The sequence below is a fragment of the Entelurus aequoreus genome, linkage group LG26, assembly GCF_033978785.1.
Source record: "Entelurus aequoreus isolate RoL-2023_Sb linkage group LG26, RoL_Eaeq_v1.1, whole genome shotgun sequence".
NCBI classification, from domain to species: domain Eukaryota; kingdom Metazoa; phylum Chordata; class Actinopteri; order Syngnathiformes; family Syngnathidae; genus Entelurus; species Entelurus aequoreus.
Genome location: NC_084756.1, coordinates 27,917,348 through 27,940,794, shown reverse-complemented (window position 1 = coordinate 27,940,794; position 23,447 = coordinate 27,917,348). Strand labels below are relative to the sequence as shown.

The following is a 23,447-nucleotide window of genomic DNA, read 5'->3' as shown; positions in this document are numbered from 1 at the left end:
AAAATGTACATATACATATATACATACATACATATGTATACAAGTATTTGGACACCTGCCTTGACTCACGTATGAACTTGAAGTGCCATCCCATTCCTAACCCATAGGGTTCAATATGACCTTTTGCAGCTATTACAGCTTCAACTCTTCTGGGAAGGCTGTCCACAAGGTTGCGGAGTGTGTTTATAGGAGTTTTCCGCCATTCTTCCAAAAGCGCATTGGTGAGGTCACACACCGATGTTGGTAGAGTAGGCCTGGCTCTCAGTCTCCGTTCTGATTCATCCCATCTATCGGGTTCAGGTCAGGACTCTGTGCAGGCCAGTCAAGTTCATCCACACCAGACTCTTGTCATCCATGTCTTTGTGGACCTTGCTTTGTGCACTGGTGCACAGTCATGTTGGAAGAGGAAGGGGCCCGCTCCAAACTGTTCCCACAAGGTTGGGAGCATGGAATTGTCCAAAATGTTTTGGTATCTAAATGGTAAATGGGTTATACTTGTATAGCGTTTTTCTACCTTCAAGGTACTCAAAGCGCTTTGACACTATTTCCACATTCACACACACATTCACACACTGATGGTGGATGCTGCCATGCAAGGACCGAACCACGACCCATCAGGAGCAAGGGTGAAGTGTCTTGCTCAAGGACACAACGGATCATGATGAGGTTGGTAGAAGGTGGGGATCGAACCAGGAACCCTCAGGCTAGCTGGCACGGCCACTCTCCCAACTGTGCCACACCGTCCCCGTATCCTGGAGGATTCAAAGTTCCTTTCACTGGAACTAAGGGACCAAGCCCAACTCCTGAAAAACAACCCCACACCATAATTCCTCCTCCACCAAATTTCACACTCGGCACAATGCAGTACGAAATGTAGCGTTCTCCCGGCAACCTCCAAACCCAGACTCGTCCATCAGATTGCCATCACTCCAGCTTTACACCACTGCATCCGACGCTTTGCATGTGACTTGGTGACGTATGGCTTAGATGCAGCTGTCCGGCCATGGAAACCCCTCCCATGAAGCTCTCTGCGTACTGTACGTGGGCTAATTGGAAGGTCACATTAATTTGGAGCTCCGTGGCAACTGACTGTGCAGAAAGTCGGCGACCTCTTTGCACTATGCGCTTCAGCATCCGCTGACCCCCCTTTGTCAGTTTACGTGGCCTCCCACTTGGTGGCTGAGTTGCTGTTGTTCCCAAACTCTTCCCTTTTCTTATAATAAAGCCGACTTTGGAATATTTAGGAGCGAGGAAATTTCACGACTGGATTTGTTGCACAGGTGGCATCCTATAACAGTTCCACGCTGGAAATCACTGAGAGCGGCCCATTCTTTCACAAATGTTTGTAGAAACAGTCTCCAAGCCTAAGTGCTTGATTTTTTACACCTATGGCCGGGCCAAGTGATTAAGACACCTGATTCTGACCATTTGGATGGGTGGCCAAATACTTCTGGCAATATAGTGTATTTGAAAAAACCTGATTGTTTGCACCTAATGTTGCGGTAACCACACAAACCGTACCCGTCGCATTGGATTACAATTGAATATCTTGAATTGTTCCCATTTTTGTGCTAGTTGTACATGACTCATATGTGTGACAATGTCTAAGCCAACGCAATATTTCTGTGGACTGTAATGAGCAGGGAGTTGTAAGGGGAGTGTCTTGTGTGAGTGGAAAAGCTGAGTGAAAAGTAAGAACATGCGTCAAACATTCAATTATGATACAAGTTCAATGTTGGAAATGGAAATAAAACAATTTACCAGCATTTTAGTAGCCATGAATCAACACAAGTTGAACAAAGTCATTGTGGAATTACTTTTATATTATGGCTATTTTTGTTCACATTCAGTGGCGTCACACACAGAAAAAACTTCATCCACTATGTATTGTGCAAAGTTGTGCAGAAATGACAGCACGTTCAAAACATACTATTAGAGACACACCCACTAAAATTATGAAGAGAATGAAGGGGAAGGGGAAATAAAGAGTGTATGCCACCATCCCTCTTAAGCAATGTGTTGCTAAAATTATTTGGTTTTTTTTTATGCCAAATTAAAAAGGATATCTAAAGAACGGATCAAAAGTGGTATGATTTGGAGTTGGAAATGGAAAATATGAAAAAATATCAGCATTGTCGGTTCACCGTACTTCGCATTATTTGTAATAGGGAATTTTGTTTTGAAAAAAACTTAAAAAGTCAACCAATTTGGAGCTAAAATGGTTCAGGAGTCAAACCACAGGAAAGGTAAATATCTATCTGGAACCCAATTGTGACACGATGACCTGATATTAATTGTATTGTTCAGTCCTTTCTTTGGATTTCTTGTGGTGTGTATACCAGGAGTGTCAAACTCATTTTAGATGGGGGGGCCACATGGAGAAAAATCTACTCCCAAGTGGGCCGGACTGGTAAAATCACGGCACGATAACTTAAAAATAAAGACAACTTCAGATTGTTTTCTTTGTTAAGAAATAGAACAAGCACGTTCTGAAATTGTACAAATCAGGTCGGTTTTTTTTACACTTACATATTGCAGTTAATAGCATTCTACCTTTATTTGTCGTTATTTATACTTTATGAATAAATTACGTGATAATGGTTATGAGTCAACTCATTGGTGTTAATTTTCAATATATCAAGATAAAAAAATAATATAAAAATCAAATTACAGGATGTTATTTATGTAGTTTGCTCATTTTCCTCTACTGATGTACTAACATCAAGTGGTTTATTTAATTTTTTTTTCATATGTAGCAAAATCTACATAGATACAAATAATTGCTACTTGAACTTTTGCTTGCATGCAGATCGGCCTCAGTCTACGAACATTACATCATCACACCCAAGACAATGGGCACATACACACACAATCCCCCTACCCCACCCCACGCCTTCACCACCGCTTGTTTCCCCTCGGGGTGATGGACGGCTGGCAGCGCTTCATAGCAGCAGTCGACCTCCAGGGCCCCAACTCCCCGCCCCTCTGTTGCAACTTGAGTTGTCATGATTAAATGTAACGTGTTTATGTGTGCATTGCATGGAGGTTTTTTCCCACTCCAGACTAGGCCCCCTTAGGAGCCCAGTCTAGATTGTATTTTTTTACTCATCTTCTTCCCCAGCGTTTTACCTTTTTCTTATCTTTTACGGGGCGCCTATGGCGACCCATCAACGTTCCTGTTCTGTAACCCTGTACACTGTTTGTTTGTCTAATCTTGAACGGGTTTGTGCTGAAAACATAGTTTTGTTGTACTTGTGCAATGACAATAAAGTCCTATCATGACTCCTAGTGGACACATTTAGAACAGCAGTTTCTTTCATTGTAAAATTCCGGCTCATTTTTATACTTTGCAAACTCATCCCGCGGGCCGGATAAAACCTGTTCGCGGACCTGATCCTGACCGCGGGCCTTACAATTGACACCCCTGGTGTATACAGTACAACCCTTCACACGATTATACACAAGTCATAATAAACAAGAAAAAAGGATAAAGAAAAAAACAGAACTAAAAAGATGAAATAATCAACAAACTGTGACACCAGTAGTGCTATAACAGTTACTTATTTTTTCACTTCAAAAAAACTAATGTGCTAATATGTTTGTTATAACATAACCTATAGAGTATTTAAATTAAAGGATGGCAACAGTTAAAATGGAATCCAATTATGGGAACTCCTGGCACAGATTGAGGGTCCAGTCGACATCTTGTCCCAGACAAAAGAAGTCAACTATGGGCTTCATTTGCCGGAAGTCCTCGGCTTGTTATAAAGGAGGAAGTCAGAGATGTCGTGCCACACGTTGCTGTCGTGGTAGAGGTAGTTCATGGAAGACTGCAGCGAAGGCTGGAGCGTATGCGGGTGATACTCAAAGAGCCATAAGACCACGCCCCACACCAGCGTGGCGAACAATGGGAAGGGATCATGTTTTGGCTGCGGTATCACGCCTTTCTCCACGGCCAGCCGGGACATGGCGAACAGGATCCTGGACAGCAAGTACATGTTGATCTGGTGAGGGTGGGAGAACATTTGTGATCATTTCAGCCAGGAGAGGGCAGCACTGTGGTCAATGTGGACATTCAGGTCTAAGCTGTTAATCATTATAGCTATTTTCCAGGAGATGTCATCATCTCCAATAAAGTTATGACAGTTTGATGACATCAAGTTTATCCATCAAGTCCTATTTTCCTAATATGTACTAGATCAGACCTGGGCAAATTAAGGCCCGGGGGCCACATGCGGCCCGTTAAACTTTTCAATCCGGCCCGCTGGACATTCCCAAATAATGTATTTAGATCTTCAAAATGGAAACTGTAGCTGCCATTATGATGTGCAGTGATGTTTTCTAATGGTCTTGAACTATACAAAGTATTTAAATGGTTGAAATCTGCACTTTTGCATGATATACTAGTTACTATGGTAATATAATGAGTTACTATGGTCATCTAAATCACAGCAGCTCAGACGAGGCACCAAGCAGTGTGGGTGGGGAGCATTTCCACAGAGTGTTTCCAGAGCAGCCAGCCTGAAATGCGGGTGTCAGGGACAGACGCGGAAGGAGAATTTTACAACAAAGTTCTAAAGCTTAGTGATATATCATGTTTTTTTACCCTTCGCGTTCATATTTTGCTGTTCGTTGCATTTGTTTTGTGTTTTGCTTGATTGTAAAATATGTGGTTGGAGAGGGGGTGCGACATTCATATGTTGTCTATATTCAGTGTTTTATCGTTCATAGTTAATATTGTCAATCCCACATTCTTTATTTTCATGTACATTCTGGGTGTCTCATTCAGTAAAAAAAATTAAAATTCCATTCCGTTTTTTAAGGCGGTCTGTCATAACTTTTTTAGCCTTCAGACATTATTGTGAGGTTTTCTAAAAATCAGATATACCGGCCCCCAGACACATTTTTTTCCTCTAAATTTGGCCCCCCAAGTCAAAATAATTGCCCAGGCCTGTACTAGATTAATTAACCTCTTTTTTTTACAACTGTAATTTTTAGACATTTCCTGTAATCACTAGTTGGTGCTGAGACCATTTAAGCATACAAATGTTTAAGTTACCCAAGTCAAGCTTTGAACGACTGTAATTGACCTAAAGTTTTCCAGTAAAATATTTTGTCTTTGCAGTCTATGCAGTTGAAATAAAGTTGAAAAGAATTTGCAAATCATTCGAATCTTTTTTTATTTACGATTTACACAACGTACCGTCTTCACTGGATTTGGGTTTTGTACATTTGTCTTAAATATTTCGTCTGATTGCTACCAAATTTGAACCTCGTACACTTGACAAATGGGTGAATTGCAAAGTATTTTTTGCCAAAGCCTGTCTGTGATTTGGCAATAAACCGCAAAACTCACACTGCACGTAAGCGATGATATTGCAGACCTTCGATCCCTCAGGCGGTACTGCATCAAAAACAGACAGTGTGTAAAGGATATCACCACATGGGCTCAGGAACACTTCAGAAAACCACTGTCAGTAATTACAGTTGGCCGCTACATCTGTAAGTGCAAGTTAAAACTCAACTATGCAAAGAGAAAGCCATTTATCAAAAACACCCAGAAACGCTGCCCGCTTCGCTGGGCCTGAGTTCATCTAAGATGGACTGATACAAAGTGGAAAAGTGTTCTGTTGACTGACGAGTCCACATTTCAAATTGTTCTTGGAAACTGTGGAAGTTGTGTCCTCCAGACCAAAGAGGAAAAGAACCATCCGGATTGCTATAGGCGCAAAGTTGAAAAGCCAGCATCTGTGATGGTATGGGGGTGTATTAGTGCCCAAGGCATGGGTAACTTACACATCTGTGAAGGCACCATTAATGCTGAAAGGTACATACAGGTTTTGGAGCAACATAAGTTGCCATCCAAGCAACATTATCATGGACGCCCCTGCTTATTTCAGCAAGACAATCCTAAGCCACGTGTTACAACAGCGTGGCTTCATAGTAAAAGAGTGCGGGTACTAGACTGGCCTGCCTGTAGTCCAGACCTGTCTCCCATTGAAAATGTGTGGCGCAATACGAAGCCTAAAATACCACAACAGAGACCCCGGACTGTTGAACAACTTAAGCTGTACATCAAGAAAGAATGGGAAAGAATTCTACCTGAAAAGCTTCAAAAATGTGTCTCCTCAGTTCCCAAACTTTTACTGAGTGTTGTTAAAAGGAAAGGCCATGTAACACAGTGGTAAAAATGCCCCTGTGCCAACTTTTTTGCAATGTGTTGCTGCCATTTAATTTTAAAAGTTCATGATTTGCAAAAAAAAAGAAGTGTTTTTCAGTTCGAACATTAAATATCTTGTCTTTGCAATCTATTCAATTGAATATAAGTTGAAAAGGATTTGCAAATCATTGTATTCTGTTTTTATTTACGAATTACACAACGTGCCAACTTCACTGGTTTTGGGTTTTGTACTTTTGTATGATGCCCCCTGTTGGTAAAAGTGACCCTAAAGGCACAGTTCTAAACTAAAATGTCTGCTTTTCTGGGGGGGTGGGGGGGTTTAGCATAGGTTCTGAGACCTTTTTGTGTGTCTACTCATGACACACGTCTAACAAATTCCTTGTTGGTAAATAAAACAAGCCTGGGTCAAGTATTGTATACTGCCCAGTGTTTCCCATAAACTGCCAAGATACCTGTGGCGGTGGGGGCGTGGCTATGGGCGTGGTCACCATGACATCATCGAGTAATTTGCATAATGTACTACAATGATATGATTTTCTCTAAAAAGGCTAAAAAAATGTATACTTACTAATTAATAAGAACAGTTTTGTTTTAAATGTCCATCCATCCATCCATCCATCCATTTTACAATATAATTACAACACTTTATGTACATATTTATATACAGATTTGAACAATAAGTTATTCACTGAAATATATTTATTAATTGTGGTTCTTACAAGAAATATATCTTATAAAATATAAAAGCTAAAATGTCTCTTAAAGCTCTGCCCCTTTAATTAGTGCATACTAAATAATTTAGCTTTAGCCTACTACTACAACCATATTATTTACCAGCAACATAAAGTGAAACAGAGGCAGAGGTGTCCTGCCACAGTCAGTAACAAATAAACAGAAAACAGTAGTGGTCAAATACAAATAAGGCAACAAGAGAAGTATCCTACACTTCTCTTTTGTAAAGTAAATCTGAACAGCCTATATGGGCATCTACATTAACTATATGATTTGCCTGAGAAGCTGGACAGGACAAAAAAATAAAAAATAAATAATAATAATAATATTTTTTTTTTATTTATTTATTTTATTTGTGGCGGACGTAATTCTTTCGTGGCGGGCCGCCACAAATAAATGAATGTGTGGGAAACACTGCTGTCTTGTAAAATTTGCTAAAAAAAGTTAGCATGCACCAAGTACTAAAATATATGACTCTGAGGTTAAAAAGCCAAAATGCTAACATTAACATGTTAACCTTCTAAATAAAGTGTGTTAGCAATAACATTAGCATGGAGTATTCAGACTTGGTGAGAAATGTAGTATATGTGGAAGTATGAACAATTGGCCATTAATTTTTGCTGGGAAATGCAGGAATTTTTGCAACTTTGAAAACAAATTTGAGTGTTCAGGATGAGTGTAATGGTTTGAACCGATTGGGAAATGTGCGAAATCCAGACCTGACTGTTGATATTGTTGTTATCTCCAAACACCAGCCATCCTCCGACACAGGCGGCAAGAAAGGCGTGCGACTGCAAACTCTTTCCCTGGATCTTCTCCTGCAAGGCTTGCAGTCCTTTGTACGTAAACACAAAGTACGCCAGGTTGCGGGAGTGTGTGTATGTGGCCTTCAAAATGGCTTTGAGTTTATCCACCAAACTGTCAGAGAGGAGTGCAAAACAAAACAGGAATGAATGAATCAAAAAAAGCTTGATTAGTTTAATTACGAAGGATTTTCTAAAACTAACTGAAGTAGAAAACTCACATTGACGGATGTGTACATGTGACACATACAAGAATGTTTATGACATCATTTTTCAAATAGCTGTACTTGCTGTTGGCGCTTTCCCGCTTGTAAAAGCAGGTACTGTTTCTTAGTTCGGTAAAACACTGTTCGTTTGAAGAAACGTGGCTAAAAAATGACAAATACAAGCTATAAAGCTAAATACCACGCCAAAATAAAGGTAAGACATAATAACAGAGTTAAATTATGTTAGTGGCAAGTTACTTAATACAGTTGGTCGGAAGTTTAACATAAACGTGTCACAATCTGTAGCTTAGCGTTGAGTCAGTGTAAACAAACAGCAACAGGTACCCCTGTCAGGGGCTTCATTCAGTGACCATTTAAATGGGTCATATTGTCATTTTTTTTAATACAGAACCAACTTTTCTTACCTATTGGTACCGGCTGTTGTGTTGCTGTAACTTTACCATACATGGAGATATCCGCTGATGTCACCAATGGGAAAACGTCACAAACTGGGGCAAGTACGAAAAAAAGGTAAGATTGATTAATAAATATCTCCGCCATGCCCGCATGGTTTGATTTAATATTTTCGGGACTTATGCAGATCCCAAATATACAACAGCAGGTACCAATAGGTAAGAAAAGTGGGTTTTGCACAATAGATCCCCTTTAACGTTAGAAATGGCTTCTTCCTGTCTGTATTGAATAAACTATAGGATAGGATAGGTCTTTATTGTCTTTGATTGAGACTTTTATTAGTAGATTGCACAGTGAAGTACATATTCCAACCACTAAATGGTAACACCCGAATAACTTTTTCAACTTGTTTAAGTCGGGGTCCACTTAAATTGATTCATGATACAGATATATACTATCATCATAATACAGTCATCACACAAGATAATCATCAGAGTACCGGTATATACATTGAATTATTTACATTATTTACAATCCGGGGTGTGGGATGTGGAGGGGAGATGGGGGGGGTGTCATTGCACAAGTACAACGAAACTTATAACATTAGGCAGAAAACTTGGGCATTGTAAGTTAATATAGCAAGTGTAAAACACTAGCATAACAACAGGAGCAGTTAGAATAACAGCACTATAGTATGGGATCTCATTATGTGCATTCCAAATATTATGAACACAACATAAAATAAATTATCAAAAATGAATAAATAGGCGTGGATGACAGTTGATGACAAAAACACTTGCGTTTATTACCCACCTGAGTAACACTTTTGCTGTAGTGGATCAGTAAAGTTAGTCTTATATTATTAATACAATTATTAATTCATTAATTATTAATATATATATATATATATATATATATAGAGGTTTATTTGAAATACAAAAACATAGACATCTGAAACAGTTATCCAATGTATGCATCATAGTGTTTGTAGCCAAAGCTAATTTACAACACTTGTCTCCAACAACAACAATAAAGATCCAACATCATTAAAATAGGAAAATAAAAAATAGAATACAGAATACATTTCTTTTTGTATTTATTCTATATGAATATTTTAGCGGTATTACTTGAATACTGTTATTTAAACAACATCAAAATCTCTAAAGGTATGTCTATCTGATTTAATAACTTTTTGGGTGTGAAATAAATGAATGCATAACAATCGTGAAACCATGATGATTACTCAGACTATGATCGTACAGTCACAATCTGTAATCGCTGCTTCCCTACTTGGCTGCGGCGCTGCGTTTTCATGCAACCTTCAATCTGCTTTTGTTTCAAAGTCGACGCCATAAACAACATGTTGAGATTTAAATTTTACTGTTCCTTATCTCAGGTCAGGATAAGGAGATATATACTCCAAAGCTCTCCCTTTTCATGCAGCCCTCAATGTCCTTATGGTACATGGTCTGTATTTACATAGCGCTTTACTAAACCTGGAAGGAGCTTTACATACATCACATTCACACACTGATGGCGGAAGCTGCCATGCAAGGCACTAACCAGCACTGAGGGTGAAATGTCTTGCCCAAAGACACAACAGCCAGGGCGTCAGCCGGAATCAAACCAGGAACCCTAAAGTTGCTGGCATGGCCAGCTTTTCACCAGAAACTACAGACTAAAAAGTCAATAAAGCAGGCTCCATCCATCCATCCATTTTCTACCGCTTGTCCCTTACGGGGTCGTGGGGGGTGCTGGAGCCTATCCCAGCTGCATTCGGGCGGGCTCATTGTCCTTTATTGATTGTTAGGAGTTTGACAATTCTAAATTTCTGCACTGTTACAGTAAAAAAACAACTTATTATGTTGACGGGGGCAGGAAATATAAGATTTTCTTCATCCTGTTCCTTCTCAAGCATAGGCGTGTAAATATGTGTTTAGTTGCTAAAGTTTAATTGTCTATTGATCAAAAATGCACATCAATGAAGGAGATAAATAAATAAAAATTATCAAACAAAAATAACAATGAAAGTGACACAATACGTGACTCTGAAGCGTATGCCGGTAAAATTTGCTAAAAGTTAGCATGCACCGAGTACTAAAATATATGACTCTGAGGTTAGCTCTCTACCTGACACTTAGAAATGTATACCTGCACTTGTCACTTTCAAAAAACAAACAAAATTGTGGCTAGTTGAGCAACAATCGTGTTCCCATGTTTAGTTTTTAGTAATTTTTACTAATTGGTTCTTATCTAGTTTGCACTTTGTCTTATTATTATTATTGGCTTTTATCTCGATTGCACTTTGTCTGTATTATGACTATAATCATTATTATCAACTCCTCTTTGCCTCATTCTTTTTATTTTCCTATTTTAATTATGTTAGATCTGTGTTGTTGTTGTTGGAGACAAGTGTTGTAAATTAGCTTTGGCTACAAACAGTATGATGCATACATTGGATAACTGTTTCAGATATGTATGTTTCTGTCCCTATTTCAAATAAACAGTATATATATATATATATATATATATATATATATATATATATATATATATATATATATATATATATATATATATATATATATATATATATATATATATATATATATATATATATATATATATATATATTAGAGATGTCCGATAATGGCTTTTTTGCCAATATCCGATATTGTCCAACTCTTAATTACCGATTCCGATATCAACCGATACCGATATGTACAGTCGTGGAATTAACACATTATTATGCCTAATTTTGTTGTGATGCCCCGCTGGATGCATTAAACAATGTAACAAGGTTTTCCAAAATAAATCAACTCAAGTTATGGAAAAAAATGCCAACATGGCACTGCCCTATTCATTATTGAAGTCACAAAGTGCATTATTTTTTTTAACATGCCTCAAAACAGCGGCTTGGAATTTGGGACATGCTCCCCCTGAGAGAGCATGAGGAGGTTGAGGTGGGGGGGGGGGGGGGGGGTAACGGGGGAGTGTATATTGTAGCGTCCCGGAAGAGTTAGTGTTGCAAGGGGTTCTGGGTATTTGTGCTGTTGTGTTTATGTTGTGTTACAGTGCGGATGTTCTCCCAAAATGTGTTTGTCATTCTTGTTTGATATGGGTTCACAGTGTGGCGCATATTTGTAACAGTGTTAAAGTTGTTTATACCGCCAACCTCAGTGTGACCAGTATGGCTGTTGACCAAGAATGCCTTGCATTCACTTATGTGTGTGAAAAGCTGTAGATATTATGTGACTGAGCCGGCATGCAAAGGCAGTTATTGGCGCTCTGTACTTCTCCTTACGTCCGTGTACACAGCGGTGTTTTAAAAAGTCATACATTTTACTTTTTGAAACCGATACCGATAATTTCCGATATTACATTTCAAACATTTATGGGCCAATAATATCGGCAGTCCGATATTATCGGACATCTCTAATATATATATATATATATATATATATATATATATATATATATATATATAGCTATAAAAGCCACAATGCTAAGAAGACGGCTTGATTTATTTTATTTTTTTTACATGTATTTTTTGACAGCTTGATATTTTAGCTGAACGGCTAGCTAGCTAGCTAGTTCAACAGCTAGGTGAACGATAGCTACGGTACAGAATAATAATAAAGTATACAATATCTGTTACAGTCATGTTTACAAAAAAAAATAATTACTGCCAGCTTACCTTCCACTCCGGAACAGAAAAGTCATCACAAAGGCATGAGGTGCTCGGATTTTGGCGCCGTATCTACAAACACAAAACAACTTAACGATAATAAACACATGTTCATAACATATGCGACCATTGTACCGCCAAATAAATACAACAATTGACTCACACGGCGCCATTTCGGAAGCCTTTGAGAACTGCCAATGCCGCTTTGTACTTGTCTTGTTGCAACAGGTTGTTGACAGTATAAAGTAAAGTAGTTAAAAGCTCGGAACCCGCCATGACTAATGACAGTTGGCGACGACGGACACAAATTCCTGTCGGACCTTAGCGTCCACTCAATGTGCTACCCTGAAATAAAACCGTCCGGAAACAGTGTATCTATTATGTTCCTGTCCGTGTTGTTAATGCCATTTTTAAATGCGACGACAACCAAGTGAAATATGAAAATAAATATTTTATAATTAGTTGCACAATTATTGGGCACACTAATAGTGTTGTCTTAATTATTTTTTTGAGTTTGAGTTTATTTGGAACATGCATGCATACAACATGATACATCACACTTTCTTCAATCTCTATTCAACATGTTCGAAAAGGAGTAGGAAGAAGCAGAGCTTATTTAATCCTACCCCTTTTTCCTTTACATAGCAGTTGCTAACAATTTCGTTCACTTCCTGTTCTCAATTAATTTCAATATACTATATATAATAAAAATAAATAAATAATAATTGGTGAAGTAAGTTATATTTCATATGGTGAGATGAGTAAGATTATCTTGAAAATGAATTAAATACATTCAGAATGTTTATCATGGTTCTTCTTTGTACTTTGTAAACACTTTTAAGATTGAAGAATTTCTTGTAGTGGATCATATTAGTACATTGTTTGATTCCTTTGCTTAATCCATTCCATCATTTAATTCCACATACTGATATACTGAAGGTTTTAAGTGTTGTATGTGCGTACAAATGTTTTAAATTACACTTTTCTCTTAGGCAGTGGTTCTTAACCTGGGTTCGATCGAACCCTAGGGGTTCAGTGAGTCGGTCTCAGGGGTTTGGCGGAGGTCAAGACACACCCGACTCATCGTGTAAATAAAAACTTCTCCCTATCGGCGTATTACGGATACCCCCAAACAATGTTCCCTTTAAATTTCCATCTGATTTGCAGGTGTGTAAAAAAAAATAAATGTATAAGTCATCACACAACTCTTATGCTTAATGCTGTTGTTATAGTTATTATAGTGCTGAAGTTGTACTTTTCTATCTGTGTAAAGGCCCAACTTGTAATCTTGCTTTGCGAGTTGTCTCGTGTCAGCAGTTTGTTTCCAGACCCTGCCTGCTGACTGCCAAGGACGGACATCGAGTACCTCAACGCAGACAAAACAAAGACAGGGCGAAATCACGAGTGTCAGCACATTTCCATTCTGAATACTCATGTATTGTGTCTACTGGGGCTGCTTGCATTACCCCTCCCTTCAGAAGCAGCCTCAGTGATGTTAACTAGGGACTTCCCGAATAAATAGAGGAGCATGTGGGACTGTTCCTTAGAGAAGTGGTCCCCAACCTTTTTGTAGCTGCGGACCGAGTCGGGTGTGTCTTGACCTCCGCCGAACCCCTGAGACTGACTCACCGAACCCCTAGGGTTCGATCGAACCCAGGTTAAGAACCACTGCCTTAGAGAAAAGTGTAATTTAAACGCTTGAAAATTTGTCCCACGGACCGGGGGGGATTTAAAAAAATATATATATATACTTTTTTTTTTTTTTTCATAAAGAAATACAATCATGTGTGCTTACGGACTGTATCCATGCAGACTGTATTTATCTATATTGATATATAATGTATATATTGTGTTTTTTATGTTGATTTTAATTTAAAAAATTAAATTAAATTAAATTTTAAAAAATTAAATTTACATTTCTTGTGCGGCCCGGTACCAATCGGACCGGTGGTTGGGGACCACTGCCTTAGAGCGTAGGGGGAAACTGTAACTGAGTGTACAGCCCAATACGTCTCTCCTCATGAGTAAAATTCAACTCTTTCTCTGCTTGATTCCTTTCTTCTTGTCTTGTGTGATAGATAGTTTGGTGTTTGAACCTGACAGTAGTTTGTTGTGAGTTCATGCACTGTGTTGGTTTTGTTCTTGGAACAAGGTGATGTTCATGCACGGTTCATTTTGTGCACTAGTAAAAAAAACATACAACTTTGTCTTGAATTTAAAAAATATATATATATAATAATATTTTTCACTAAAGAAGGGTTCGGTGAATGCACATTTGAAACAGGTGGGGTTCGGTACCTCCAACAAGGTTAAGAACCACTGCTCTAAGGTTATATTTCTCCTCTTTTGTTGGGAATAATTGTTGTATATTCATGGGTCGCAGATTATAGTTTGCTTTGTGTATAATTTTAGCTGGTTTTTAATTTCAGTATTTTTGATTCAATGAATAAAGGGTTTGTATGTTCTCTTACCATGAATTGATTAACGTGGACCCCGACTTCAACAAGTTGAAAAACGTATTCGGGTGTTACCATTTAGTGGTCAATTGTACGGAATATGTACTGAACTGTGCAATCTACTAATAGAAGTTTCAATCAGTCAATCCCTCCATATCCAACATATATTGGATAAAAATCGAATATATTTTTAGCTTGAGGTTGAACTATTCCATTCTAATTCATCGCTATTTGAATATTTAGCACAACAGGAGGAGTCGTTTTCATATAATACCCCAGAGAGCAAAGGCGGCAAAGAAGTAAAGTCGCTCATAAAATGAGGTTAGTGAGGTGCAACTGTAATTGAATCAAAAATAATTAGGAACTCGGATACACGCTAATAAAATTCCACAGAGACAAGTCAGAGAGGCATTTATCTATGTATATATTCAATGACATTTAGGTACCATAGCCACGGAGAGGAACCTATCCCATTAAAGTTGGCATCAGCTTGTTCAGGTATACAGAGTGTTCATTTTGTTGACTGAAAATGTCAACGGCCTATTTTCCCCAGACTAAAACAAGTCTTGAATTTAGTTTTATTGATGCTCTGCAATAACTTAGGGCCAGCAAGGCCTTCTCTGCTGGCCTAACATAAATCATGATCATAGATTAATAAAAGTTCATTTTAATCTACTTTCCATAAAGTATTTTTTATCATATTCTCTTCATGTCTTATTAGGCTTCAACGTTGCTTGCTTTTACGTTAGAGCTTTTATCCAATCAGAATTCAGCTAGGTTGTTGCCAGCGCTGTATGAATTCTGCCGGATAGACAGTTGCGATAGCCAATCGGATCGCGAGTTGTTGACAGTAGCCCATCTAGGTAGCTATGATTGGATTTTCACTTGTCACTCCCAAGTGAGAATCCAATCACAAGTTGTAATTTGCGAAAAGCAGGAAGGGGCACCGGAGCCATACCCGGCCAACAGAGAAATCATCGGTTCTCACTTTTTTTTAACCCACAAAGAAAACGTGCAAATATTTTATTCATTTATTTTTCCACATTTAATATGTTCTTTACAATTATTTAAATTTTGACAGTACCCATGTAAGGTATGTTTTAAATGCTGATTTTTAAATGTGCCGAAATATAGCCTGTTTTGTACACTGTTGAGGTGCTTCAATGTACAGTAGTGCACTAGTGTGTTTCTGTATATAATTTCTCCAGTCGTGGTCATGTGGTGACATAAATTATGGTATTTTGAGGGGTATTTATTAAAGTTGGACTAAGTAGGACATCACTGAAGGCCTGGGTGGGAGAACTGTAATAAAAGTAGTTTCAAGAGAACTTTAAAAATGCTTCATCCTTTATATTGTATATTTTAGTAAACACAGTTCACTGTAATTTTAGTGTTGAGGAATTTAGATGACTAAAACTGAGACATTTTTTTTGTCAAGACTTATGACTAAAACTAAATTAAAAACTGCTTTCATAACTAACACTGTTGGCGATAACTAAGACGAACATTTTTAGTCAACAACACCAACACTGGGTATACCTTATGCTGCTGCGGCCATGACATGTTCAAGCATCACACCAGTGACTGAAGAGATAAACATCCTAATCATGTTAGGGCCACTTTATCATATCGTGACTTCGTGTGATCAGTCATGTTGATTTCCGAGTGAGCAAGAACACAATAAGTAGCATCGAAACACCTTATCATTAATAACAATTTTAGATAACGTTTAAGATTCTTTGGACAAACAAACTTAGAGGTTTGATGTTTTCCCCTGTAAGGGAAACAACTTGAAAGTCAAAATCCCTGTAGAAATCACAATACAATGCCCCCCCCCCCCTCCCTATAAAACTAGGGTCGTCTGCTAGTGCTCCACTCCCAAGCAACAATCACAAAAAAGGGAACCACGACTTGGGTGAATTAGATGTATATAGATATGAAACACATTCTCCTGCTAAGTGTATTTACACTGTAGTAGTCACCTAAACACCTTAAATGCTCACCTTTCAGCATTCTTCAATATCTAGTCAGGATCATTTCTTGGCTACCACTCAGTGGGAGTAGGATATTATTTTACAAATCTATCACACAGGATTGTTCCCACGTCATCAGTAATCAGTTATTCACACAGTGGACGACAAAAAGAACGACTCGAGGGCCGATATTTTTGTATTACACAGATAAGAACGCCCCCTTTTTTTCTGCTAAGTTTGGTCCTGGTCCGATGAACTCTAAACCAAACCGTTAAAAAGATTTGAAAACCTGCACCGGCCGGTCTTCAAATTAAGAGTAAAATCAGCACTGAAAAGTGAAAACTTATCTCGTAAAGTGATCAAGACTATTGTTGGTACAGCTGCGAAACTATTGCACTTGAAAAAGAAAAAAGAAATAAAAGCATGCTGTCGGGGACAATCAGGCTGTCTTGCCCTTCACAGTTCATGTGCAAACTACCGGTATGTCAGAGAAAAGAGAAGATTTTTGTTTAAAAGAACAGCCTGTGCTACATTAATCAGTCCAATCAGCCATTCGAATACAAGAAAAAAACAGATTTTTTTTTAGATGTATAAATCAAATATAATTTCAAAATATAATCTGAGTGCATAGTCTTGACAGGGCGGTCCTCACGGAGCTTCTTCTGTTCCACACTTGCACAGCGTTAAGCATGTTGCGAAAAGGGTGAAGAAACAACCACTGTTACCACGCGGAGCCATGTTAGATCAATGCAGGGAAGAGTCTCTTATTCTGAAAGCGCTTTGAAAGCAGCTGCGGAATTGCATATAGTTGGTGACTCTGGGAAATAAAAGCAGCTCCAGGCTGCGGAGACAAACGCGAGGAAAAAGTGCTGCGGTTACTCCTGCCCGAAACCTTCCGTCTCCTCGATGGCAAACATGAGTTTCTCCTTCAGCTGCTCGTAGCTCTTGTAAGGAGGCAGGTCCAGACGATTAAAGCTAGACAAGACAACGAAGGAGACAAAAACAGATCATTTTCTCAGTAATTACGTGTGAATGCTGAGCCAAAATACCAAAAGGCCCTTTTCCACCACAGGGACTTTTACAGCAACTTTCACATTTACCGTATTTTTCGGACTATAAGTCGCAGTTTTTTTCATAGTTTGGCCGGTGGTGCGACTTATACTCAGGAGCGACTTATGCGTGAAATTATTAACACATTACCGTAAAATATCAAATAATATTATTGATGTCATTCACGTAAGAGACTAGATGTATAAGATTTCATGGGATTTAGCGATTAGGAGTGACAGATTGTTTGGTAAACGTATAGCATGTTCTATATGTTATAGTTATTTGAATGACTCTTACCATAATATGTTACGTTAACATACCAGGCACGTTCTCAGTTGGTTATTTATGCGTCTTATAACGTACACTTATTCAGCCTGTTGTTCACTATTCTTTATTTATTTTAAATTGCCTTTCAAATGTCTATTCTTGGTGTTGGCTTTTATCAAATTAATTTCCCCAAACAATGTGACTTATACTCCAGTGCGACTTATATATGTTTTTTTCCTTCTTTATTATGCATTTTCGGCCGGTGCGACTTATACTCCGGAGCGACTTATACTCCGAAAAATACGGTAACTATTGGCAGTTTTAGCACTCTAATAGACTCAATGTGTTGCATTCTATCTAAAATGTTGGTGTGTGTTTGTGTGTATCTGCACGTGCATGTTCACAAGTCTATAAAGACAATACTAACGACAACCAAGGGGGTTAACATATTATTTTAAATAGCAGATTCATCCATTAAAATATAGAAAAGCTGCTAATGGTGTGTGTGATAGAGAAGCTGTTTGCTGGAGATGCCATACAAGTCAAATTGTAGTGTTTGAGATATGAGTATTCTGAGATATGAGCTTGGTCACAGAATTAATTAAACTCCTATGTAAATGCCCCACTCCGCACTGTATTGTGGGACCTCTAACACAAGATAATAATTGTAGAATATGGGCCCTTTAACACAATTACATCTGCTCAGGAAGGTATAAAGTGTACCTACCACGTGTGGCTTCGCGGAAGCCAGTTCTCTTTGCCCACCTTCTCAATGCAGAACTTCTGCGGCCCGTTGCTTCCTATAGTCATTAATCAAAACAAAGGGCGTTAAGTGAAACAAGTAAACCAAATAGTAGCGTGATAACAAGAAGAAGCTGCGCACCCATGAGGTCGGCGAAGCCGCCAACGGGAAGACGACAAGTACCGGTGACGAACTGCAGCAGCCTCATCCTCTTCTCGTTGTCCATCTCCTTCACAAACTGCCAACAGATGTCAGTTCATTAGAGCAAATAGTAGTGTCGTCCCGATACCGGTTCCAAAATGTATTTCAGTACTTTTCTAAATAAAGGCGACCACAAACATTTTTATTATTGGCTTTATTTTAACAAAAAATCCATCCTAGGGTACATTAAACATATGTTTCTTATTGCAAGTTTGTCCTTAAATAAAATAGTGAACATACAAGACAACTTGTCTTTTAGCAGTAAGTAAACAAACAAAGGCTCCTAATTTAGCTGCTGACATATGCAGTAACATATTGTGTCATTTTCCATTCTATTATTTTGTCAAAATTATTAAGGACAAGTGGTAGAAAATGAATTATCAATCTAATTGTATCAATCTGACACCAAGTAGTTACAGGATCAGACATTGGTCATATTCAAAGTCCTCATGTGTCCAGGGACATATTTCCTGAGTTTATAAACATAATATAAATAAATAAAAAAATTAAAAAAAAGATTTTCTGATGCTAAAAAATATCGATGTAATCATAGTAGTATCGACTAGATACGCTCCTGTACTTGGTATCATTACAGTGGATGTTAGGTGTAGATCCACCAATGGCGTTTGTTTATATAGTAGCGTCCCGGAAGAGTTGGTGCTGCAGGGAATTCTGGGAATTTGTTCTGTAGTGTTCATGTTGTGTTGTGGTGCAAATATTCTCCCAAAATGTGTTTTTTCATTGTTGTTTAGTGTGGTTTCACTATAAGGCACATGTTTATGACAGTGTTGGCGTTGTCCATACGGCCACCCTTAGTGTGACATGTATGGCTGTTGTGTGTAGTGTGTTCAAAGATAAGGTAGTAGATGGTTAATGATTGGGCATCAGTGTTTCCCATAAACTGCCAAGATACCTGTGGTGGTGGGGGCGTGGCTATGGGCGTGGTCACCTTGACATCATCGAGTAATTTGCCTAATGTACTACAATGATATGATTTTCTCTAAAAAGGCTAAAAAATGTATACTTACTAATAAATAATAACAGTTTTGCTTTAAACGTCCATCCATCCATCCATTTTACAATATAATTACAACACTTTATGTACATATTCATATACAGATTTGAACAATAAGTTATTCACTGAAATATATTTATTCATTGTGGTTTTTACAAAAAATATATCTTATAAAATATAAAAGCTAAAATGTCTCTTAAAGCTCTGCCCCTTTAATTAGTGCATACTAAATAATTTAACTTTAGCCTACTACTACAACCATATTATTTACCAGCAACATAAAGTGAAACAGAGGCAGAGGTGTCCTGCCACAGTCAGTAACAAATAAACAGAAAACAGTAGTGGTCAAATACAAATAAGGCAACAAGAGAAGTAGCCTACACTTCTCTTTTGTAAAGTAAATCTGAACAGCCTATATGGGCATCTACATCAACTATATAATTTGCCTGAGAAGCTGGACAGGACAAAAAAATAAAAAATATTTTTTTTTTTAAATTTGTGGCGGATGTAATTCTTTCGTGGCGGGCCGCCACAAATAAATGAATGTGTGGGAAACACTGGGCATAGTGAAATCTTGTCTTGACGTTGCCAACTATAGATCATTTTTAACACATCCAATATTATAACTCCAGTGTGCTACTTACTGTATGTAGTGAAGCATAAATAGTTATCACTCATGCTGCAGGGATGATGCTTGAAATAAATGTACCGTATTTTTCGGAGTATAAGTCGCTCCGGAGTATAAGTCGCACAGGCCGAAAATGCATAATAAGGAAAGAAAAAAACATATATAAGTCGCGCTGGAGTATAAGTCGCATTTTTTGGGGAAATTTATTTGATAAAACCCGACACCAAGAATAGACATTTGAAAGGCAATTTATAATAAATAAAAAATAGTGAACAACAGGCTGAATAAGTGTACGTTATATGAGGCATAAATAACCAACTGGTATGTTAACGTAACATATTATGGTAAGAGTCATTCAAATAACTATAAGATATAGAACATGCTATACGTTTACCAAACAATCTGTCACTCCTAATCGCTAAATCCCATGAAATCTTATACATCTAGTCTCTTACGTGAAGGAGCTAAATAATATTATTTGATATTTTACGGTAATGTGTTAATCATTTCACACATAAGTCGCTCCTGGGTATAAGTCGCAAACTATGAAAAAAACTACGACTTATAGTCCGAAAAATACGGTACTGTATTTATCGCCATGGAGACAAGGATTAGTGATTTAGAAGTAGTTACAATGCTGCGAAAAGACATCAGCCGTTCGCTAGCTAGATAGCCATATCTTAAAACACCTCTACCTGAGGGCGTTTCAGTGTTATAACTTCACCTTTATCTTTAGTTATTAAGCCAAAATGTGTCCGTTCTGCCTTTTCTGTCTACACACATTGTCTGCTTGTAAGTACGCCGTGATTGTGCACTGCCGCGTACATGCTCGTCTGCATGACACGACGTGACGACGGGTGGGGGACCGGTACTTTTTAGAGGCGGTACAGTACCGAAAATGATTCATTAGTATCGCGGCACTATACTAATACCGGTATACAGTACAACCCTACCAAATAGTATGTTAATTATTGCTGTAGTTGACCGCAGTACCAACCTGCCAAAACCAAAGAATCTGCTTGCTGCTTCGAGTGTAATGTCTGTAGATTGCGTTCCTCTGCCAGTCCACGAGGTCGATCTCCTGCATCCCACACAGCATCACCTCAATGGCAAAAAAGCAAGAAAGTGAGCACCATTTTATGATTTTGTGCCCCGCAAGTCATCAACGAGATTCATGTACCTCTAATTCCTTAGCATCAAAGTACTGCAGGTATTGCTGGGGTAGGACCTCATTGAAGCCCTCAAAAAAGGCCTGGGTCTGCTCCTCCACACCCCTGGACAGCCTCCACTCTGCCACCAGCCTGAAGTGAGCACGTCACAAACACTGTAAGGACATCTGGCCGCCACAGCATGTCTGTGTGAGTTGTTGGAGGGTGTGTGGCGTTTGTAAAAAAAACACCTGATGTACTCCTCCTTGTTTTCCTCAGTCACTTGAATGTTCCCGCCGTCTGGCTTGAGCTCGTGGGTGGTGACCTCCCCCAGGATCTCTTTGTCGACTGAGAAGAACATCTCCAGACCGCACTCTTCTATGTTGTTATCCCTGAAAGACAAATAGTTCATGAAAAAAAACAACCCAACCAGACTTGGATGAAACTAAACCTGCAAAAGAAATATAGCATTATAAATACTAATGAATTAATCATTTCTGACAAATGAACATCAAAATACATTCAGTGTATTATTTAAAAAATAATCAATGCTATTAGCGTCCCCAGGAAAAAAGATTTAAAAATATTCAATAAAATCAACTGTAAAATATTTCTTAATTAAACATAGTGACCTACACATTGATCTGATTGCATATTTAACATAACCAATTTTAAAAGAATAATTGAAAATACCTTGTGAATAATACACAGTAAATGTAATACCCTGTAAAAATAGCATTTTTCACAAAAATTAAGCAAGTTTTTTTATGAGGGGCTTTTTACACACTTGGTTTTCAGTCGTTCCTAGCTGTCCCTGTCTAAGAAACTGGAGTTCAATCCGGAATGACTGTGCTTCCTAAAATTAGACTCTGCCATGTAATTAGTTTAAATTATTCAGAAATGTTATATTTGTTACACATATACATGTTTTTATTACCGGTACTCATTATCCCAAATAAAATGTAACTTTATTTTCTAAGAGAAAAAATAGCATGAAACTGAGCACAGTCGTGTTACTTAAATTGTTTTTGACATTGTTTTTTTTTTTTTTTTTTAACTTTGTTTAATCACTGTTATTTTTTTACTCTCTATAGGTTATTATGCTTTAAAGCTATATTTAATATATATACATATAAACATATAAAAGCCCATTCAGGGAGCTGCTGGATGCTGGCCATAAATTATTCAGAAATGTTATATTTGTTACACATATACATGTTTTTATTACCGGTACTCATTATCCCAAATAAAATGTAACTTTATTTTCTAAGAGAAAAAATAGCATGAAACTGAGCACAGTCGTGTTACTTAAATTGTTTTTGACATTGTTTTTTTTAAATTTTTTAACTTTGTTTAATTACTGTTATTTTTTTACTCTCTATAGCTTATTATGCTTTAAAGCTATATTTAATATATATACATATAAACATATAAAAGCCCTTTCAGGGAGCTGCTGGATGCTGGCCATTTGTGCTGCTGAAATTTTGTGGAGTTGATTCATCTACAACAGGCAATGTTTTTTGACCTGATGTAGATCAGAGACCCCTGCAATTATTTGCTTTTGATACAGCTCTTCCTTTGGATCCCTAATTAAATAGAAATAACCCCAAAATAACACTTGATTATTATTTGACATGTACAGTATGTACGTCAGCTAACCATCCACACATCAAAGAGCATATCAAATTTCTGCTCCCCAAACTTACTTGATCCATATGAGAGAGTTGTAAAACTCCGGATCCACGGACTCCAAGTCTTTGAGAGCAAGTGGCTTGTTCAGGATGCGCTTGTAGAAAGGCAGGGAGAAACCTGTGTCGATGAACTTGCCGTGGAACAAGGCCTGGGGATGGAAAGTGGGTTGATCAATGAAGGAAACACAATCAATAATTGATCTTTATTTTTTCTGCTCTTTAAGGATTCGTTTTGACAAATGCCCGCCCCTA

The 23,447-nt window shown here is 37.9% G+C and overlaps 2 protein-coding genes across 2 annotated transcripts in view; both read right to left on the bottom strand.

The window, feature by feature from the left end:
• Window positions 1-1,805: 1,805 nt before the first annotated feature.
• pxmp4 (peroxisomal membrane protein 4) lies at window positions 1,806-12,390 on the bottom strand. Its single transcript, XM_062037725.1, has 4 exons — window positions 12,188-12,390; window positions 12,034-12,096; window positions 7,633-7,831; window positions 1,806-4,004 (listed from the first exon to the last, which is right to left on the bottom strand). Exons 1-4 carry the CDS (start codon window positions 12,298-12,300, stop codon window positions 3,738-3,740), a joined length of 642 nt encoding a protein of 213 aa, XP_061893709.1. The 5' UTR covers window positions 12,301-12,390; the 3' UTR covers window positions 1,806-3,737.
• Window positions 12,391-14,735: 2,345 nt separating this feature from the next.
• The window catches only part of itcha (itchy E3 ubiquitin protein ligase a), a 28,912-nt gene continuing 20,200 nt past the window's right edge, over window positions 14,736-23,447 (bottom strand). The window contains exons 18-24 of the mRNA XM_062038094.1: window positions 23,211-23,344; window positions 21,756-21,896; window positions 21,537-21,657; window positions 21,354-21,458; window positions 18,654-18,750; window positions 18,498-18,570; window positions 14,736-17,428 (exon numbers count right to left, since the gene is read on the bottom strand). Coding sequence (XP_061894078.1) covers window positions 17,329-17,428; window positions 18,498-18,570; window positions 18,654-18,750; window positions 21,354-21,458; window positions 21,537-21,657; window positions 21,756-21,896; window positions 23,211-23,344 — 771 coding nt within the window. The 3' untranslated portion in view covers window positions 14,736-17,328. The remainder of the gene's footprint in view (window positions 17,429-18,497; window positions 18,571-18,653; window positions 18,751-21,353; window positions 21,459-21,536; window positions 21,658-21,755; window positions 21,897-23,210; window positions 23,345-23,447) is intronic.

What these genes read in the sequence shown, in the direction of transcription:
- pxmp4 (XM_062037725.1), bottom strand. Translation starts at nt 12,300, where the DNA reads ATGGCGGGTTCCGAGCTTTTAACTACTTTACTTTATACTGTCAACAAC. An exon ending in GGCTTCCGAAATGGCGCCGT is followed by an intron (nt 12,097 to 12,187) that starts GTGAGTCAATTG and finishes TTGTGTTTGTAG; the next exon opens with ATACGGCGCCAAAATCCGAG. An exon ending in TTTCTGTTCCGGAGTGGAAG is followed by an intron (nt 7,832 to 12,033) that starts GTAAGCTGGCAG and finishes CCTCTCTGACAG; the next exon opens with TTTGGTGGATAAACTCAAAG.